Source organism: Neopsephotus bourkii, unplaced genomic scaffold (genome assembly GCF_033783945.1).
Source record: "Neopsephotus bourkii isolate Nb327-2 ecotype Australia unplaced genomic scaffold, CSIRO-AGI_Nbou_v1 NB_1113, whole genome shotgun sequence".
Taxonomy (NCBI): Eukaryota; Metazoa; Chordata; class Aves; order Psittaciformes; family Psittacidae; genus Neopsephotus; species Neopsephotus bourkii.
This window is the reverse complement of record NW_026901600.1, coordinates 215,848-237,764: the sequence shown is the minus strand read 5'-3', so window position 1 is coordinate 237,764 and position 21,917 is coordinate 215,848. Positions and strand designations below refer to the sequence as shown.

Genomic DNA, 21,917 nt, shown 5'->3' with positions numbered 1-21,917 from the left:
TCTTATCTCAGACAAGGTGGACACTAAATAACATATTGAATTCAAAGGAACCAGTATTTCACCCTCTGTTCTGCAGGTTTCTGCAGTATGTTTTTGGGATGAACCCAGGGGGGTTGGAACTAGATGATCTTAAGGTCCTTTCCAACCCTAACTGTTCTATGAGTCTATGATTCGTGTTTGTTGTCTTCTTCCATGTTCAATGACAACGTTGTTGTGGTATTTTAGTTTGCTCCTTGTTATGTAAAACAGATGCTCATATTCATTGGAAATACAAATAGAAACACTTACTGATGGATCCGGATCAGAGTTAAGGCTGTTCAAGACTATTCCATTTGATGATACTTTGACAGCATCCTGAATCATCCCATGGAAGTCAATTACCTGGCCCTAAAGGAGAAAATAATGTTGTGATAGGCTTTACAATGATGGTAACTATGTTGTTAAAACTCCACTGGTCCAAATTTTGCTTGCCATTACAGCAATGAGTTTCCTTACTTCATATATGGTTTTAAATATGGAAAAAACTGCCCCTGGAATCTATGGTAGCAATGGGAAAAGAACACGTATCTCAGTCATACAACCATTTAAGTGCTGAGCCTCCTATCATCTCATTCAGGAATTTGAAATTTATCTTCAACTTTAGCTATTATCACTGTTTTTTTAAACCAGAAATACTCCTCCCTCTTGATTATGTTTGAAGTACTATTTAATACAAAGAATTAATGCCCAAATAATAAAATTCACCCTTTGGCTAATTATATATGAAAATTTTATATAAAATTAAGATACAAAAGCTGGTATTAAATATTTGTGAAAAACTTTAAGTTTCTATAAGCATATTTCCATCATAAATCACATACTAGTTTTCCACCAACCCTTCTTGTGTGAGTGCCATCTCCTCCACTTCTGCTGATTGCCGAGATGCTTAAGCCAAAGTCAGATTGCTCCAGAGTAACTGCACTGTCATTATTCTACAGAAAAATAAATTTTAAACCAGACACGTTACCAAGTAGATCAGCTGCAGCCATTCCATTATGGGTATTATCTCATCTCTTCGTACATGCCCAGACAAACTGTATCGTTACATGGAAATTGCAAGAGTAATCCTGTATTTGTCAGACAAACACCATTGTGCATTAGTTAGACTTCATCTAACTGGTGACCGCAGTGGTGAAAACTGTCTCTGGAGCTCAGCATTCAAGCTATTTCATGCATGCAGCTCCCAGTTTAAGTTGCAGGTATCTGCATTTTACATAGCTATGAGAAGAAACACAGTGGAAACGACATCCATATATAAGGCACGGCATGCCAACTCAGAAATGAAGAGGTTTTTTAGATTCTAAGTTATTTTGACATACACTTCACAGCAGCTATTGCTGTAAAATAAAAAATCTAATGCTTGTTTTTTTTAATCTTATTTTTGAAGAGTGAAAACTGGTTACAGATGAGGTGCTCTCCATGAAGGAATACAGACAAGGACTTGAAAAAAACCCAGAGGTTGTCCTTCACCTAGTTCCTCAAAAGCTGTAACAGATATGGTGCTCGCCCACCAACCTGCTGTTCCTGTTCCATCCTCTGTAAAGGATGATAATAAAATAGTTTTGACACAATCTTACAAAAACGAGACTCAAAAACCTGAAAATTAGAAAGCCAAATTACTCCCCCAATCTCACACACCTTATGCACTGTGAAGATGCTTATAACTGACAGCAGACTTTCTACTTGCTTGGCTTGTCCTGCTTTCTGGCACTAAAGGATGAATCTAATGGGAAAACTCTGGTTGCTTTCCATATATGGTGGATTATATGACTCTTTTTCCTCTAATTTTTGCTTGTGACATGCTCCCCAAATCCCAGCCAGGAAGCATATTCTCCTTGCATTAGTCTTGCATTTATAATCCTTAAATTACGTAATTAGTAAAAGGTATTAATAACATAATTATTAATTGAGAAACTCACACCCTCTCGCTGCCTATAGCCTCTCAAAATAAAGTCACATTAATTTCAACAATAACGGTGCCAAGATAAAACACATGTAAACCTGGCTGGGTCTCTCCTTGGTGGAAGATCTGAATTCTGTTGCACTTCCAGATGAGGTTGTTAACAACGGTTGTTGCACTGTCAGATGTCTGAGCCTTGGGAGGTTCTGAAAAGAGCTTGCTGCCCTAGAATTAAAAAAAATAAAAATAAAAAATAAAATAATGAAAGACTTTCATAACTTTTTTTTTCCTTCAAAATACCAAGATTAAAAGGCAGTTTTCAAATAAAGCAGTATTGAGCTACCTTTGCTCCCACTGAAGTTAAAGCATCCATTTCAAAAACAGCAAAGTTCAATCTTACTGCTCTCAAATACGCCACCCCACCTCAGCCACACTGCAAAACCTCTGTAAGTTGTCTGGATCTCCATTTGGGAAATAAGTCTCTGCTTTCCTCTAGCAGATACAGAAAAAAGTACCACCGAGTCAGCAGTGTGACTCTACACTTTAGTATTCCTGTGGTACCACAACATTATTTTAACCATGCTGCATATTGCTTTTATAGGAAAATTTTCTGCACAGGAAAAAAACCCACATATTTCTCTTACCTTCTTGGTCTTCCCCTAGTTCTCAGCTGTTGTTTATTTTCTGCTGTGGCAAAATTAATATTAAAATGGAAAATAATTAAGGATATAAAAAAGAGCAACTTGATTTCCTCACCCCATTCAAACATACTTTTGAGCACACATTAATGACTTTGGAAATACTGCATAAACAGGAATAGCATGATTATAAGCAATACAAGCTTACAAAAGTGTTTTGAAAACAAACTGATATTGGAGAGAGCAGTTTGGCTTCAGGCTTGTTAAATTTTAGGTTAAATTCAGTCTTTGGTTTCTTTCCTTACATTTTAAAACCAGTATCATTTTCACTGTAAAATGGACACTACCAGAAATTAAACACTAACTTAAACTAATTTAATATATCACATGGAACACCTATTTAATCCTAATTTTTTTTTCATTGCCGAATTGGGAAATAAGAATTTGCCTTACTTGTCTTAATACTGATTTTATCATGGTTCAACATACCAAGACAGTATAAACACCACATTGCAATGGTGGTTATCAAACTATGTTTCAAAATCATTTCACCTATACAGGAAATTTTTTGTGTTTATCAAACATTTCATTTACCTGTGATCTGAAAGTTGTTGGAAGCCATATGAAACAATGACAACTGCTCAGAGACGTTCTCTGGTCAATCTTCCCCTTCTCTGATAACTTATATTTTTCTTACAAGACAAACAGGTACAGATGTTGGTGTTTTCTGTAGCTTTCAAGCTTTTCAAAACTGATTCTTACACAGTAGTTCTTATGGCTTCTATAAGTTACATTTTGTGCTCAACTACAAAACCACTCAGGCTCTCAGGGTCATAACAGAATGCTCATATTCTGATTTGCCTTATTCTGTATCATTCATTAATAACTCAGACTTCAAGTCCTATGGAGCAAATAAACCTACTACTTTTTTGGCACATTACGTTTAGGATATGAAAATGTGCAAAAGAGATGGTTAATGAGATGAGTGATGATAAACTTTTAAGCAATAGCTTGGATGAGCTAAGTTATAATATTTCATTGAAGTGGTTTAATTTAAAAATTAAATCCAAAATACAACAGACTTACAATTGCCTTCCCAGGAAAGGAAAGTGAATACATCCATGCCACAACACTTCGTGCTTACATGGCATTTTCCATGATCAAAGCACTTTTAAAAAGACAGAAAAATACAACCTTCTTGTTCCTCTATAGAAAGAGAGAAGAAAGAGCAGAAGAGCTCAAAGCCCCATGTCTCAATTCTTACATCATATGTGCTAGAACTATAGCTCTGTAACTGTAAGAGTTCAAACATTAAATGCTGATATACATGAGAATTCTGGTGAGCACATCAGGCAAATGCACATTTTAGGCTTTGGAAACAGTCTTTTATTTTGGAACACAGCCACATACCAGTGTCCAGGACCTTTTTGGTAATTTTAGGATACTTCTGAAATTTTACAAAGTAATAGTTTTCATATTCCATCAAAATTGTCTCAAGATCAATGTTGTCACAAACTTCAAAGCCACGTAAACTTAATTTCGTCTCTTGTTCCAAAGCATACGCAGCATCAACGTACCTGGTAATTAAATAAAAACAACAAACAAAACTGACAACTGTGACTCATTATCTTATTCTGATTGTTGAAAAGAAAAAGCAAACAATGACATTAGTATGCGTATGGTATTTTTAACCTGTTCACAACTATGTTTATTATAAAAGCATGAAGTTCTTTCCTGTAAGGGTGGTGAGGCACTGGAATGGGTTGCCCAGGGAAGTTGTGAATGCTCCATCCCTGATGGTGCTCAAGGCCAGGTTGGACAAAGCCTTGGGTGATATGGTTTAGTGTGAGGTGCCCCTACCCATGGCAGGGGGCTTGGAACTGCATGATCTTAAGGTCGTTTCCAACCCTAACTGTTCTCTGATTCTATAAACCCCATTAAAAAAACGCTTACTTATTTATATGAAGTATTTTTAAATTATATAGGATATTTTTGGCCCAGAAACTGGAATAATTTAGCAAAGTAAAGCGCCAAGATATATAATAGTAGTTTAACTCTTCCTCATATGAAACCGAAAGGCCATGCTGTCGACTCACCCAACAGAAGACAGAAGGACACATCACAAGAGGTCAAACATGCACAAACCTACAAATGTAGAACATTATTCTTTAAAAATAACATACCCTTTCTCCATTAAATAATGCAGAATTAGAATGAGGATATTTTTTCGACGAGCTTCTGTTCGCATCTCATCCTGTGAATTAACACAAAGCTCTAGATCAAATGTAATATTCTCTTTATTGCTGTAAACAGCATCTAAATGTAGCCTGTGGAAACAAACAAATTAAGACAACAGCATGCAAGAACTGTAAAACAACTCACTGTTAATAAACACAAGGAAAGCTGTTTTCAGTGTAATTTTTCTTACACATTATCAGGGCTACTGAATGGGTAGAAACCTTTTCCTAGGGAAAAGAACGTTACTTTCAAGTTGCAAAAAATAACTTACTTCCCTTACTATGGTTGTGGATCTCCAGCATGTCCAGGCTGCTGCGGATTTCAGGGTAAGACTCTTGCGGACCTCATGCACAGTGTCTCCAAGGGCTGTGCAAGGAAACCTCATGCTCCAGTTTGGCTGTGTCCTTCTCTTGCAACTAGAAACACATCTTCTGAGTGCTTGGAGAAGTGTGGATGGAGAACAGGCCTGGGATCTGCATGACTACACTATAAAGACCAGCTGTAATGCTGCCGGCACCTCCCATTTCACAGGCCTTGATACATAAGCACATGTGAAATAGAGCACATGAAGAGTTCATAGTCTGGGGTAACATCATGCTTGCCTGATTTTAACATATGATTGAAAAAAGTCAGGTCCCAACATGCAGAAATTTTAATATGGAATTAGTCCTGGATTTCTCCACACTGATTGGAGAATCCAAAGTTATTCACAAATGGCTCAGTGTTAAAACAAGGCAGCCTGAAATACCTCCGTCATCATTCAGAGAACCCACATCTGGGGAAGCATAAGTGCAATCAGTATTGAGTACAGAAAAAGGGGCAGTGGAAACAGAAATCTTCCACGATACTAGAATAAAGCCTTAATCTGATGAAACATGCCATATATGCCAAGTGTCTGCAGAGAAACCCTGAGACTTTAGGGTTGCAACTGAAGTTGCTATAAGGAGAGCTCCAAAAATCAGTGTATTTGCTTCAGTCTGCCTCATTGGGATTTGAAGCTGCGACCACAGGAAAAGCAGGTATGGCCAAAACCACATTTAGGCCAATGAATAACTTCCTTTCCCTTTTAGGGTGCTGGCATTCAGCACTGGGAGCTGCACTCAACGATCCTTACGGGTCCCTTCTAACTTGAGATATTCTATCATTCTGTGATTCTGTGATTACTTATAAGGACCCAGTGTGAGCATGAAAGGGTTTAGTGGATAGGGAAAGAGCAGTAGTTTCTGTTGGCTGCAGAGCACATATATATTCTTGATCACATTGCACAGCAATGCATACACAGACTCCCAATTTCACCCAGTTTCCCTCTCTTCTGTTCCAAATCGATCAGTGCCTGCATCCATTCCCAAGAAAAAGCCTAGCCCAAATGTTAGGAACCTACAGGTGACAAACCCACAAATCTTTGCCCTCTTCATACTGGAAGCAGAGCCCCAGCATCTGTAGCAATGGCTTCTGCTGCTCTCTGCCAATGCCTGGCACACAAACAAGCCAAAGAGTTAGTACTGGGCTTGTTTTTAAATCCCACAAGATGCCTAAATGAAATATTCACATGGAAAGACAATTTCTCTATCCTTCCTGGTCTCATTATAGCAAATTGCAGATACTGAAGAATTAAGGTGCAAAGGTGCTTTTGGGTGATGTAATTTGCTGCAAAACCAACTTTCATCTTTAGCATGCTTCTCCTTTGTCAGATTAGACCTACCTGCTCCCTCTGCTCTGTACACAGCAGTGGATATCATATAGTGTTCTGCTGCCAATTTAAACACTTGAGATAGCACAATCAGCGCTTATTTTATTTTAAAACTAATAGCTCTCCGTGTGTTTGCCAACCTGTAAGAAGCACGGGGCAGAGCAGGCAAAAGTTCTCACTGTCTAGCAGGTATTTTCTGGGATGTCTGCTTCAGACGTGGGGCCATCTAGTGACACAAAGAAGAAACGGATGGGGTTTGCAAAACCAGTGTTTCCTGGGAAGTGAAAAGTGCATTTGCATTTCACTTACAAATAAAAAGATTGGTAGAATCTTCATTCTGGTTTTCTAGAGATAAAACTCAAACTAGATGCAGAAAAGGGAAGAAATCATATCTCACTTCTAGCCTTTGCGACCTTTGATACCCCCTTGATGAAAGTTATGTGGTCACTGCTTCTGACTCTACAAGACCATTTACCTTTCAGCAGTTGTAGAGATTATTGTTTTAAACCATTTGGGGGAGTAAGAGTGCCGTGTAAATGCTTGAGTGAACTAGATAGGCTCATGAGAGGTGCTGCAAGAAGAAACGAAGCAATTCTGAGAACCATCATTAGCAAAGAGAAAACATTTATTCCTGAGAAAGGATCTTTTCCTTCCTACTGTTCTTTGGTGTTTGGAAAACAGATTTCGAATTGTGGACCTTTTACAATTTCTCTTGGATGATCTGAATCTTCTGAAGCAGGGTTGGAGGTGCTAGAAGGAAGCTGGAATCATAACTCCTGGAGAGTCCCACCTGTATGTTCTACATGCAACTGCTTCTGCTGTTCTATGCTGAGAAAAATTAGCTGTTGTGTTTACTCACATATCAAAGGGCAAGATCACAACTACCTCTGAATATTTAAAACAGTGTGTGAGAACACAATGGTTGCAACAGAAGACAAACACATCAAGCGATCAAGCGTTTCATGTTTAAGTATTTACATTAATACTCTGACAAGAGATGAACTGCATCTGCCTGACAGGGCTCACAATCCATGCTTGGAACTTTCCTTGAATCTGTATTCTGGTGTATCCTCCGCTGCTGTTCATCCAACTAGGTTACTTCTGCTATCCCTCAGGGCATTTGAAATTACAGTGATGGGCAGCATCTCAAATACTGTAAGCACAGATTTGCTTTGGGTATAGGATAATGCTGTGCCTATCTATGAGCAATCCACTTCAACCTTAACCTGGTAATGTTCTTGTTCTGTTGACCAAGCAGAAACAAAAGTGAACCTTTACATCAAAGAGACCCATCTAAAAATCAGAACAGAGTTTAGACAGAGAGGTTTGTTCTGTCTTTATCTCTTGTTAATAAGAATGCAAACAACAATGGCTAATTTTGAGAGGTCAGATATGTGTTCAAAGAAAATTAGCTGGATGTTAACCTGTTGATAACTGACAAAGAATTCCATGAGATTGGATGTGAAAAAGAGAACCAAGATACAAGTATCTCCAGTCCCGGTTCTGTGAGGTTTCTATAAAACAAAAAATTAAGGGCCTTTCAACATGTAACTGTTACAAAATTATAGGTCTTGTGAGTCAGTGGTGCTTGACCAATCCCAGAAAGCCACCTCTCCCAGCCATTCACCACTCCTACTTTACCATGGATTCTTTCCACGAGGTAGATGAACTTCTGCATGTGTCAGTGCCACCAGTAGCTTCAGCTGCCCACTCAAAAGACCTCTCTGCTAATGAGATAGGATCTCCTGTCCTGACTCCAGTTTATTCTCTAGGGACTGAACCCCACTGCAAGTATGTCCACATAACAATGTGCCTGAAACACTGGATGAGACCCTTAGTGTCATGGCTTACTGGTGGGGAGCCGGCAGTGCTGGGGTAACGTTGGACTTGATGATCTTGAAGGTCTTTTCCAACCAAAATGATTCTATGATTCTATAACACTGCCCAGGACTTCTGCTGTGCTTAGAGAGGAAATGGTAAATCTTACACAGCATGAAAAAAAATAGGAGCACTTAAAAGTGCAAAGTTACTTAAAATTCTGTTTAGCTTTATAGTGATTTAGCCTTCCTGTTTAATTAGTATCTAGAATTGCATGTTGTTTATAGCCACTGGTGCTTCAATAGATGTTTAAATGTTTAAAGTTTAATAAGCTTCCATTCTTAAAAGAACAAAAAATGTATGTAATTAAATTTTCAATCACTACAGGGGATTTTGGGGTCCATGCAATTAATAAAAGCTTAAGGCACTTAAGTGTGATCTTGTTTAAAAACTAAACAGTTGAGCACTTAACTAATTAGCTCCAACACTTATAGTATATTTTAGTTACTTCCAGCTTAACAAAAGTGTATATATTCCTTTCTTTGAGCTGTTTAAAATTAAACTCTATTAGAGATATGCATCTTTAAATGCCATTGTTTGCATAGTTTTTCCCATACCTTTTACTAAAACGCATTTACATTATAAATCAATCTGGTCTCCTGTGTAATTCCATTAAATACTGAAAGATTAATTTAACCCTATAATGCTTTATAATAATTTGATTCTGTATTTCTGCATTAATATATTGGATAGAATGAAGAAAAAAATTACAGAGTAAGTCATGGTGTAGGAAGCTTGGAAACATGAACAAGAAGAAACCTGAAAACGGGCTTTGGACAAGCGCCTGTAGGGAGAGGCCAAGGGGAATGGCTTGAACCTGCCTGAGGGGAGACTGAGCTGAGCTCTTAGGCAGAAGCTCTTCCCTGTGAGGGTGCTGAGGCACTGGCACAGGGTGCCCAGAGAAGCTGTGGCTGCCCCATCGCTGGCAGTGTTCCAAGACCTGGTTGGACACAGGGGCTTAGAGTAACCTGCTCTAGTGGAACGTGTCCCTGCCCGTGGGAGAGGTTGGAAATGGATGAACTTTAAGTTCCCTTCCAACCCAAACAAGTCTGGGATTCTATGTTACTGCAGTGCTGTGCCCTTGTACATCCAACTGCTGCAGTCAGATGAATTCAGAGGGATCTGTGGTTAGGAATTCAGACAGGAGGCAAGCAGTTAGCTCTACAATCACACAGGGTAATCTAATAATACATGCATCCCTTTCTTCTTTTGCCTTTGAGATCCCCAGATAGCTGCAAAGTATAGGCTTCCTCAAACTGGCACCATATCAGGGTAGAGAGAGTCACTGAGGCATGATGGACTTTCATAGTTTCCCACAGCTTTCCCTCTCCCCTAACCCCTAATATGATGTCTTTGCAGCCTCGCCAGGCTTCTTTGAAGATTGATGTCCAATTATTGTTTGGATTGCTGACAGTATTTCTTGAGAAACACACGCAGAGAAGGGAAATGGTGAGTTTTGGACGACATGTAACTTGGCTGCCAGTGAACAGAATTGCCCAGCACAAAGAAAAGGCACTTTTTTACTTTCTTCTCTCTTCAAATTATACAAACTTGCTATAAACAATAGAGTTGGCAGTTTCTCAAGAAGGATTACAAATAGCTTTCATAATTAAAGATGTACAGAAAGTTCACACAGATGTTACGGCTGTCCTAGTAATTACACTAGGATGCATATGGGAGGTGTTACACTTAAAGTGTAAAGATATTTACAGTCTGAGTTTGGTGTTCTGAATAGCAACCTTCCAATTTGTCCACCCATTCCAATACTTACATGCCATCTTTCATTAAGTCATGCTTCAATGCTAAAAGACATTCACAGACCACTGTTATCTCCCTTTTTCAAGAGGAACATTGCTGAAGCCAGGTTTTACGCTGTCAAGACTTTAGTAATTTGAAATGATACATGTTATGAACACATAAAAATTAATTGACATCAAGTATGGTGAATTATTAAACAATACAAATTAAAGATGTTGAATTCACAAATTAATTAATAAGCATTAACTCTCCCACTCATTTGTAACACTGTACTGCAGTTCACAATAGTATTACTTGTCAAGACCGATTTGCAGAACATATGAAATATTCAACAGTGAAATGCCTCATAAAAAAGGTTTCTTTGTAAGACTACACTGGATAACTGTAACCAGCTATATAGTTTTATAAGAATTTATATTTACAATGGAATTTATTTTTTAAAACACTTTCCCCTCATAATTACTAGAAAATAATGATTTGCATTCTGTAACACAGATCAAAGGGAAAATGCAGTACAGATAATGATAGGACTGAGTAACTTAGGATAGGATTGGACTGAGTTATTTAGTGCTACAAACTAAAAATGTAGCAGCCTAACTTTTACATACTTCACTGCAGTACTGGGATTTACAAAACAGAAATTAAATACCTAGGCTCTCTCCACAGAAGTCAAGAACCTTAGAGCAATAATTAAAGTAACCTCTTTGCAGTTTCAGGTTGCTCCTTAGACACTTACTGACATTAAAAAAGCAGGCTCCAAATTTCTGCCTCTCTGCAGAATAACTCCCTCTACTCTGTACCCAAAATATAAATTCTGATATTCGCATCCATCCTGCCAAAAGTCTACAGCGAAGCCAGACTACAAAGCAAACCAACCCATATCCGGTGAGAGAACTCATAGGGATGGGTTCTTCAGCTCCAGGTCCTAGTCTCAAAAATGTTTCTGCATTTAGCACTCAAAACCATCCTTGGGACCAGGGCCAGCCAAATCACCATTGTTGAAGTTACAAATCAGTCCCCTTTTTCTCGTTTTCCTTTTGCACATTAACACAATTTCAATACCACACCTTAGATCACCATTCTCAGTGGCTGTGATCTGAAGCTACTTTAGGGCTCAGAAGGATACTGCTGTAGGCTCCTTTTCTCAGGTACATCTATAACCTATTCATCTAAGAGTCCCGCATAACCTAAAACTCAGTCTAGAAGCCCCTCCCAAAACTAACCGACCCTGTCCTATTCAGCAGGAACGCGGATTTACTGTATGCATTCAAAGCGCTCAACACCTTTGTGGGACAGGTTTTCAGCAGTCCTGCAGTCTGTCTTACTCTGGCTAAATCTGACCAGCAGATGGAAGCAAAAGAACAGGTTAAGAAAGTCAGAAAACTGCTGCTTCTGGGATTCCTGTGGCTCGACCAATCTGTTGGATGGAAGCATGGCGAGGCAGTACGTCCTTGACTTGTGGGAAAAGAAGCTTAAGGGGGAAGGAACATGCATGGACTTGTCCCTTTCGCTGTATTTGCTCCTACTACAACCATGCAAAGGACAAGACCTGTCAGCAGCAAGAGGCCCTGCCCTGAGGACAGAACAAAAGCACTTCCATCCTGCAAAGGGAAGGGAAAGAATAAGTGGGAGTTGCATGATGCCCACCCTTAAGAGCCAGGACCGACATCATGCCGGTGACTCCGAGACCTCCAGGCCCGAAGACCAACTCCTCTCCAACCTCACCCCGGCCGCCATGACACAACCGCCTCCCCTCCAACGCATGCGCGAAAGTGCTACGCCACGCCTCCCTTCCATCCACACCCCCCCCCACCCCACCCCCCCCACCCCACCCCCCCCCCGTTTCTATAGCAACAGTAACGCGCGGCCCACCGGTGCTTACCGCTTCCCTCGCCTGGTAGGTGGCTCTCAGCGTTTCGCAGGGGAGCTCCATCAGGGTGGGCAACGGGCCCGAGCCCTGCCACGGCAGCAACAGCCAAAGGGGAAAGTCACGGAGAGCTCCGGGAGCGGCCTGCCCCGCACCCGGCGGAGGGCAGCGGGTGCCGTGACGCAGAGGCCCGCCCTACCGCCCTCAGCCAGCCAATCGAGAGGCCGAGGGGTGAAAGTTGCCGAGGAACTGCCCAATCACGAGTGGAGCAGAGGGTCGCCGTTTAACAGCTGGGACAAGCAGGGTAGAGGGGAGCTTGGGGCTATGTTCGGCTCTGGGCCGGCCCCTCACTACGAGAGAGACATTGAGGCGCTGGAACGGGGCCAGAGAAGGGCAACGGAGCGGGAGCAGGGCCTGGAGCACAAGGGTGATGGGGAAGGGCTGAGGGACCTGGGGGGTTCAGTCTGGGGAAGAGAAGGCTCAGGGGGGACCTGATCGCTCCCTACAATGCCTGACAGGAGGTTCTGGTGAGGTGGGTTGGTCTCTTCTTCCGAATGACAAGTGACAGGACAAGAGGAGATGGCCTCAAGCTGCACAAGGGAAAAATTTCTTCCCTGAAAGGGTGATCAGACATTGGAAGAGGCTGCCCAGGACAGTGGTGGAATCAAACTATGTAGACATGTTCAGAAACCATGTACATGAGGCCCTTAGTAACACAGAATCATAGAATAGCTAGGGTTGGAAAGGACCTTAAGATCATCTAGTTCCAACCCCCATGGTTTAGTAGTAGCCTTGGCAGTGCTGGGGAACAGCTGGACTTGATCTTAAAGGTCTTCTCCAACGTAAGCAATTACACGATTCCAAGATTCTGTGACAGCTCTAGAGAGCATGGGCACTCAGCACCACCCCTTTACATTTTTGCCATCCACTTTCTGTAGTGTTACATTAAAAACTAAATGTCTGTGGGTTAGGAAAGATGATGGAGATGCCTAAGGCTGGCCTCCAGCTGGCCTTATAAAGTTCTTTCCTTTAAACAGTGCACACATACAGAAATAAAATCTACCCATCTTAGCTGATCCCCTCCAGTTCTCTCAGTGCTTGCAAATCATATCCAGTTGTCCATCAGCAGCACAGGAGGTTGCTGAGGTGTAATGCTGATGAGTGTTATTGTTGCAATGCTGAGAGCAGTTGTAGGATGGGTTGTTAGGCTTTTTTGGCTGTTTTTTTTTTTGTTTGTTTGGTTTTTTTTGTTTGTTTGTTTTTTAACTGTAGCATGTTTTGTGGGAAGCAGGGAGAGTTTGTTTAGAAGATCAGATGTTCTGGGTCAGTTTTCTTTCCCCAAAAAGCCTACATCAATTTAGGGGGTAGAGTGATTAGCACCTGTAGGCTCCCTTGTAACCCTAATTAGGGCCTAATGGGGAAAAATTAAGCACAGGAACAGCTGCAGTAACATCCTCTCATATAAAACCATGATTGCTTTGAAAACAGGCAAGTTGTCTGCTCCTATAGTGGCTAGTTGTTTGGACGTTGCCATTTGTTCTGTAAATCTGGAAAAGAAAACAGTGGGAAATGCTGTAGGAGCTGCAACAGAGGATTCTGAGATGGAGGGGAAAGGAAGAATTATAGCAAGTATGGGGGGAATGAGGAACCATTGAAGTGCTGATACTGGAGGTAAGTCTTTTGAAAGTTTCATGGGAAGAGAGATTCTGGGGAGGTTGAAGGTTTGGTAAGCTGCTAAGATGGTGTGGTAACTGAGGAGTGTAAATCTGGAGTTGGTATGTGTGTGAAGATTCCCGGAAAAAACAGTAGGATATTGAAGAACTAGAACAAAAGGAGAGACTGATTGTAAGTACTGAAAAGAATAAAGGAGGGAAACTTGGACAAAATCCTGGTGTGGAGATAAGTTAATGGAGTGGGAGAGGCTAGGCCTGTGCTTCTGTGGATAGGACCTAGGAAAAAGCTTGGGGAGGAACATAAGTATTGAGTACTTGTTTTTTTTTTTTGTGGGCATGACCTCAGTGTTGAGTAGAAGGCAGCCTGCAAGGGAAAATTATGGGAGAACAAAATATGATGAAGAGAGGAATGTCAAGCACAGAAATTAGGATAATATGTAAACTCATCTTACACATGCAAAGTGTTAAAATACAAAGTATGGTCTGTTTGCTCTTATGCTAGTGGATGTTTGGGATGAGATGAATGGGAAAGTTGAAAGATGTTATGAAGTGAGTGTACGTAAGAGAAGAAATGCCAGGCTCTGGCATGAGCCTGAACACTTGATGGCTGTCTCAATGTATTTGAAGGAAGAAACATGTGAAGGGGTGTTCAGAGAAGGCTTTGGTCTGGCCTGTGCTGGTATATGCTTTAATGATCAAAGAGATCCTCACCTGCAGCTTGCCCCTTTGGGCTGGTACTGAATTGCAGTCAAAAAGATGTGTTTGATGGACTTGGGAGCTCAACTTGTGCAGTGGTGTTACAGACAGCATGCTTTGTTAGGCTGCAGATGCCTCACAAAGGGGGTCTGAAATGAGCAAATTCCCTATGTTTAAATGTTCAAAGAAATGGCTGCTAGATCAAACACAGAATCAGTTTATGTAGCGAAGGACTAGCTCGCTGTTGTTACGGCTAGCAGAAATAAGGGTTTATCTTGGACTATCTGGTAGTAAATGAGAAGGAAGGCCATTGCAAAATTACTACTAATAATGTTAAATATCTAGTTCTTACATTTCCAGATCTTGTGGTGATGTTGAATGACCATAGCCAGTGTGTTCGATGGGCACTAGTACCCTCTAGACAAGCTCAGTTAGTTGTTCCCAGCATTGCCTGCCCAAATCCCTCTCCTAGCACAGCACTGCCAATGTGTCCTCTCCCCTGGCCTATGAAGAAACTCCTTGTGTAGCATCCTCACATTTGCTTTGACTTGTCTTATGGCTATAGTTATCACTCCAAATCATCAATTCTGCAAAAATTGCTGTCTTTTGGTTAATATGGGCTAATACATTTTGCATTTCAGATCTTCTTCTCCTCCTTCCCCCCCAAAGGTCTCTTCAGCTTTGTTTTTGGGTTGGTTTGGCTGTGTGCCTGCTTGTTGGCTCAGTTTTTACTTTTTCATTTCTATTTTATTGCAATAAACCGGTTGTTTGGTTTAATGGCACTGTTGCCAATGAAACTGAATATTGTGACTAGGTAATTATTGTGACTAGATAATGATCTCTCGCTGCTTTTGAAAATATTCTCAGCTGCACCTCAATGTTTATTTTTCTGTAAATGTCTCAACATTTCCCTTACAGCAGGAAACCCATTATCCAAGTTCTGAAGCTTACAGTCAGTGACATTTTCGCTTCATTTTTTATTAATAAAATGTGTCACATCGCCGTTATAATGCAAATTATGAGAACGTTCTTGATGAGACGGATAAAGCTAAGAAAGCTGTAAAACTGCACCAAGTTTGACCTTTCCATTTCATGCAATGCAGTAGCAAGGCTATATTATTTGTTTTTCCTTCTTTATTTTAAAATGAATATAATAATAATGTTTAACGGCTGAGTACGTTCTCGTCGCTGTTACCTATGAAGGGAGGGAGCGCGGCAGCCCTGAGGGGGCGCAGGCCCGCACGCCTTTATGCCCGGCCGGGGTCCGCTGCGTGCCTGAGCCGCCTCTTCACTTCAGTCAGGCGGGGTCTGGGCACCCCGAGCGGCCCGGGTCGGTACCGCGGTGTGTGTGTGTACAGATAAAAGGCGGGTTTTACCTCACGATTCCCCTTCCCCGTCCCCCTCCAGAGCCGCCCCGCCATGCTCAGGCACGGAGCCCCGCCGTGTCCCACCCCTTCCCCGCTTCTCGCCGGAGCCGCCCTCCGCCGTCACGTGCCGGGGGCGCGCACCGGGTGCACGATGGTGGCGGCGGGGCCCGGCGACGGCGGCGGCAGCAGCAGCGGCAGCGGGTAGAAAATGGCGGATTTCGAGGAGCTGCGGGTGAGGAGCGAGAGAGGCGGCGGAGGCGCGGGTTGAGGTCCTACCACCCCCGGTCCCTCGGCCTTTCCTCACCCCTGGGTGCGTGCCTGAGGAGGAGCGATGAGCCCGGCCGGAAAACACCGGGGCCCTTCCCCGGGGAGGAACCGCTGTCTGAGGAAACCCTCCCTTGCACTGCCCCCCCTCCCCCGGGGGAACCCGGACAGGCCGCTCTCTGTTCCTGCCGTGTGGTGTCGGTACGGTTCTGTCTGTCCCCCCTCCCATCCCGCTCTCGACATCTTAAAAGCTGTTCCATGCGGCCCAACCGGCCGGGAAGCCGGGCCCTGAGCCGGTACCGGGGCTCGCATGGCGGCGGGCCGGGCTCCCTCGGCCTCAGGAGGGCGCAGCGGGGCGAAATGAAGGGAGAATGCTGAATAATTACCGGATCCTTGAACGTGCTAATGATTACTGAGTTTTGTTTTTTTTTTTTAATTCATTAACCGCTTTCTAACAGGGAAAGCTGCGCCTGTGAAGCGTAAAATCTTGTATTCCTTTTCCAGACCTGTTTTATCTGCAGTTCAGTGGCTTTATATTGCAGTCGTGGACTTTCTGTAGCAGCATTTTCTCTGTGTGTGTGTGGTGGCCTTTCGTATTTTAAGATGTGTACACAAAGAGCTGACTGCATCGTTTCTGTCTTTCCTCGTGTTTCGTGAGCAATCTGTGATTATCTTTGTTCAGAAGGAGCAGGTTGTCCTTCTGCAGCACCCACACCTGCAGAAGTGCCACCGAGGGAATGCTGCATGCACACTGAACACACCCCCTGCCCGGAGCTGGACTACCCTACAGAAGGAATGGAAGTCAGCTAAATAGGAACCTCTGTGAGTGAGGCTTCAGTGTACAAGAAGGTCTCATGGCTGAGTTGACTGTAGTCTGATCAACAGTGGGAAATACACAATTGCCAGAGAATTGCTTACACTTAAGCCTTGTTCCAGCACTTGCACTGCTTGGGTTGAAGTGGCTGTAGTGTAGCTTGGGAGCTCAGTTATAAAAATCTCATGTAAATAATTGAGTTTCTTTATTTGATTAGTTCTTTAACTCAGTTTTAAGGAGAGTTGGCTTATTTTATCTTAAGTTAAACTTCTTTTAAAAACTTTTACATGTTTGCACACTTTCTTGTTTAGTGTTCTCACCCATTTTCAGCTATGTTCCAAGGTCTCTGAAAGGGTTTTAGCTATGTAGGTGGCTAATATCCTGGTGTAAGCTTTGTAGCAGAGATAACTCTCTTATTAGTGTTGCTCCTCTTCTCTGGGCTTGAGCTAGAGCAGTGATCCTCATTTGCCAAGTGCTGTGATCACTTGTCTAGATGGTACTGGTAGTACTATCTAGAGTACTGATAGTACTGGTAGACTGTGCTGGGAATTGGATACTAAAATACCTTTGAAATTATATATACAGCTAAGTTGCTTGCTAGAAGTAACAGAGAAAGTATGGAGGGAAAAGAGGAATGGGTTTCAGGTCAAAAAAAACCCCAGGTGTTAGTAGTTAAAGATACTAGTCTGGATAAGTGTCTCTTGGTGTTCCCATTCATCTTACTTTTGAGCTAGGGTACCTGTGAAATGAATGTTAGCCTGGAGCCTCTCTAAGCTTCAACATCCAGCTGATGATAATTCATGGTCCTTTTTGGCAAAGCTCTAGCTGTTTTTTGGAAGAGAGTATAGTAGACTGCCTCACGTCTTCAAGGTCTTTACTGCCTTTAATTTTTAAGGAAGAATGTGTCTGTTTGAATACCAGGCACTTGGTCTGCAGATTTAAGGGCTTGGGTGTTTTTTTTTGTTTGTTCGTTTGTTTTTTTGTTTGATTTTTGTGGGTTTTTTTTGTGTGTGTGTGGGTTTTGTTTGTTTTTTTGTTATTTTTCCCCACAGCACCAATTATTCCTGCTTTTGGCCAAATAAGAGACACTCCTCCCTCCCCCACCAATAGGTTTCATTAATTGACCTTTTGGAATGATTTAAACTGCTGCTTTATAGGTTAAGGTACGGGACATTTTCATGGCAGTATTGTTTGCTGCTCTATTGTTGATTGTAACTTCCTTTCGTGAGTTCTACCTGCCTTGTAAAAAGCCACTGGGGCAATTCGGACAGTTGAATTTATTTTAGTACATTGTTAAGGACTGAATGCAGGAGGTGAGAGTTGTCTCTTAAATCCTGCTTATGAGGGAAACATGTAGGGGCAGCATTTTTCTGTTCTCGGGACAAGGGATTGTTTTAGTACTTGTTAGGATATTGCTATAGTCTGGGTCTTAAGGGTAAAAGTTCTGGGGAGCTGTGACTAAAAGTTTATTACTGAGAGACTGTAGTGAAAGAAAGTAGACTCAAAGGAACCTGCTGTTACATCATGCCTGTTGACAATCTGAAGTTTTCTTAAAGGATTCGGAAGCAGCTGTAACCATAGTCACTGCTTAAGCTATTGCTGAAAATGTCTAGTGTAAGGTTTACCCCTCCAGACCTTCAGATTAACCCCTGATTAATTAGTAGTACTTACTGAATTCTGTAATTTAGAGGTTTCTGGAATATTAGTGAGTAGCTGAGAAGCTTTGATGAGCGCAACTGTATCTTTCTTGTATTTTTAAGGTATGGTTACCAGGCCTTCTGTTCACAGCTGTGTTCTTAAACATGGCTCATAACTTTATCCATAATTTGCACTCGTGGGCAGCCCAGTGGATGTCAAAGGGATTACATGGGCATAGGCAGACATGGAACAGAAGTCAGCCGTATGGTGTGGAGGCCAGATTTGGCATGTGAACACAAAATTTGAACAGAATTGGCCCAGGAGAGGGGAACTACAGCTCCTTGTGAGAGCCATCTGTGAGACAACAATTCCAGCTCCAAGCAAATTCTGATCAAGATTTGGCTTGAAGCTACAGTTTGCATCACAGCAAAATACTGCTGTTAAGAGGATAGGTTGTATTTATTGCTTAGAGAGAAAGACAGTTTCTTGGGTCCCCTAAGTTTCTGCTGGCATCCTGACTCTAATTTGGAAACAAATAATATGTTATCCTTGAAACATTGCAGATCCCTAGTTTAGAAGATAAGCGCTTCAGTCTAATAGTTCATGTTTAGTTGGGTTTTGAAGTAATGTGTTAGTTTCATCTTTATGGACAACAAGAAAATCTCTTTATAGGCAAACAAATATGCTTGTGTCCTGCTTTCAGCTGTAACAGTTAATTTTCCTAGTAGCTGGTGCAGTGGTGTGGTTTGGCTATAGCCTGAAAATAATGCTGATAATGCAAGGATGTTTTAATTGTTGCTCAGTAGCAGTTACTCTGATAAAGGACTTTCCAGTGTTGAATGCTCTGCCAGTGAGGAGGGGCACCAGAAGCCAGGAGGAAGCAGAGACACAACCCGTGACCCAAACTAGCCAAAGGGGTATTCCATACCACAGCATGTCACGCCCAGTGTATTGGTCTGAAAGTGGCATTATGTCATATCTTTCTTGCAGTATGCATTCTGTGTTTTGGTGTTCATTGCTGTTGGGGCTTGGGCTAAGGTATTTGTTGTACTTTAAAATAGTGGTTTGTTCCCAGCATTGCCATCACTTCTATGCTTTATGAGCTATCTAACAGGAACTATTAATAATCATACCCCTTCCTTTTTCTCTTCAAAGAGATATTCCTCCTCATTTCCCCAACTAGGATATATAGAACAGTGTTTAGAAATTTGAAAACTTTTGAATATTCTTGGGATGCTGAAACTACCCTGGCCCTATTGCTAGGTGTTGGTATGTTGTTGAATATGGTTCATATCTTGCTTAGGGTTAAAAGCTACATGTGGCAGTTCCAACCTGCATGAAAAGCACTGTGGCTCAAAGGAGAAAAAGAAGGACCAGAACTCTATTGACAAGGAATTTGGCTACTTCAACTCCTGCAACACACTATAGCTACTCAGCTCGCAGTACCAAAGGTGTATTCCATACCATGGCATGTCATGCCCAGTATACGAACTGGGAGCAGTTACCCAGAAGGGCAGATGGCTGCTCTGATCGGTCTGGGTATCAGTCAGCCTGTGCTGAGCAATTGCATTGCGTATCACTTGTGTTCATAGCTTTCATTTCTTCTCCCATTGCTCCCTATTATCATTATTGTTGATATTTTTTTCTATTACAGCTGTATTTTACTTTGTTATTAAACTGTTCTAATCTCAGCCTGTGGACTTTCCCTCCCCATGCAGGGGAAGAAAATCAAAAGAATGTAAAGGGGGAGAGTAAGCGAGAGGCTATGTGGTGCTGGGTTTAAACAACAACAGTGTCAAATCTGATTTGTGTGACCCTGGCAATCAGTTTCAGGTCCACTGTGGGAAGAAAACCTCAGTGAGAAGAGATGGATGTATGCTCATATTTCCTGTGCAAAAGGGGAGATTATACAGAATTTACTGGAAATCAGGGTTTATGTATGGTGAAAGGAAGTCCTACTTTTAATTTTTGCTCTTGCACAGCCAGTACTGAAGTCATGAGATTCAAATGTGAAGAGCAGTATGGTTTGAATGCCATACTAAAATACAGAAATTGAAATTTCCTTCTTGTGTGTATTGGATCTTTTCATACAAGACTTGGTAGCTTTCTGCTCATCTTGCTTTATTTTTCCAGTCTGAATAGGCAGTATTTGCCTGTTTACCATGTGAAGCAGTGCTTAGGGCTAAATTGGTAGACAATAAATCAGTTTTCTTGTGTCCTTTTCAAACTCATTGCCAGACCCTCTATTGTATTTTGCTTTATTTTAGCCGTGTTAATAACATTGTATTGCATGTGTTTGATTTGATGTAAAAATCAAATACCTTTTGTTGATCTGAGGTGAACTTAAAATGGATAGAATAAATACCTAGTTTCTGTTGGTGTAGTGATACTTAAGTTGCAGTTAATGTTGCGTGTATTAAATAAGATATCCTGTGGTGAAATACTGTTAACCTATGAAAATATATTGTTATTTTGTATCTATATATAATTCTCCTTTTCCTCCTGATGCACAGTCACTTTTTCAGACCAGAGAGGCTGCAGAGAGTGGTACATTAAAAGTTTGTTGTATCTAGAATAATTTAAAATTAATGATTTTGCTGAGACACAGTGATGGGGGAGGAAAGAGTTAATGTAGCTTATTGTACTTAAAAAATGAGTCTGCAGTGGAATGGGTCAAGCTTTGTTTGGAGTGTCTAATGTGAAATGAATGCAAACATGTGATTTAGGATTTTCCCTGTTACATTAAGTACATGCAACTTGGAAAATCAATGACTAATTCAGGAGCCAGGCTAGAGGTAGTGCAAAGAAAAATCCCTACAATACTGAGGACCACCTCAAGACACAAATTGTTCTTTCTTACTGCTATTAGGCATCTCTAGCCCACTGTAAATAAGCATGTATGTAAATCTGTTGCAAAAGATGTCACAAATACGGTTCTCTGCTATGAGTGTCCAGAAGAGGTCTCAAAGGCAGGACTGAGGATTTGTGGGGTAGGACCTTTGTATGTTCTTTCAGTATAGCCTTCATACTCGGCAGAAAACGTCTGGAAGTTGCTGAGGCTGAAGCAGAGCTCTTAGGGGAGACTGATGAGAACTCTCGAATTGCTTCTGCTGGTTCAAGTATAGGGCTCAGTACTTGAGCCGTTGCTGTTGCCCTAGAAGCAACAGTTGTTGTTTACTGTAGACATGTCAAGAATTTAACAGACACTCTTGGTTACCTGTTATTCATACATGTAAGTACAGTGGCTGTTTCAGGTAGTTTTGCAGGGGGAGTGTGGAGAATTGTGTATCTCTTGAGAGAGACTTTTGTTCTTTTACTATGCTCTGGAACGTGTCTGCCCTTGATTTCAGTGGCATGTCAGTGTTTCCTGGACTCCTTAACATCTCCTCTAAGAAATGAATGCCATTCTACATAAACCTACGGCTTAATGCTTTAGAGCAATATTTCTGGTTATGAG

General features: G+C 41.6%; 2 protein-coding genes across 15 annotated transcripts in view; one reads left to right on the top strand and one right to left on the bottom strand.

The window, feature by feature from the left end:
- The window catches only part of KATNAL2 (katanin catalytic subunit A1 like 2), a 32,915-nt gene extending 20,706 nt beyond the window's left edge, over positions 1-12,209 (bottom strand). For 2 of the 10 annotated variants that reach the window (XM_061362283.1, XM_061362289.1), the window contains exons 1-7: positions 5,087-6,399; positions 4,761-4,831; positions 3,988-4,154; positions 2,584-2,626; positions 2,041-2,164; positions 861-971; positions 289-387 (exon numbers count right to left, since the gene is read on the bottom strand). In XM_061362283.1, coding sequence (XP_061218267.1) covers positions 289-387; positions 861-971; positions 2,041-2,164; positions 2,584-2,626; positions 3,988-4,154; positions 4,761-4,831; positions 5,087-5,200 — 729 coding nt within the window. In that variant the 5' untranslated portion in view covers positions 5,201-6,399. Of the gene's footprint in view, positions 1-288; positions 388-860; positions 972-2,040; positions 2,165-2,583; positions 2,627-3,987; positions 4,155-4,760; positions 4,905-5,086; positions 6,400-12,013 lie in introns of those variants that run through there. The other 8 variants (XM_061362286.1, XM_061362288.1, XM_061362292.1 and 5 more) reach the window with 8 other exon arrangements.
- A 3,426-nt stretch (positions 12,210-15,635) lies between these two features.
- PIAS2 (protein inhibitor of activated STAT 2) overlaps positions 15,636-21,917 on the top strand; it is a 33,209-nt gene continuing 26,927 nt past the window's right edge. Inside the window, exon 1 of one of the 5 annotated variants that reach the window (XR_009726809.1) lies at positions 15,636-15,976. Coding sequence is in view for 4 of the 5 variants with exons in the window: in XM_061362282.1 (XP_061218266.1) it covers positions 15,953-15,976 (24 nt within the window). In the remaining variant the exon portion in view is untranslated. The remainder of the gene's footprint in view (positions 15,977-21,917) is intronic. The other 4 variants (XM_061362282.1, XM_061362281.1, XM_061362280.1 and 1 more) reach the window with 4 other exon arrangements.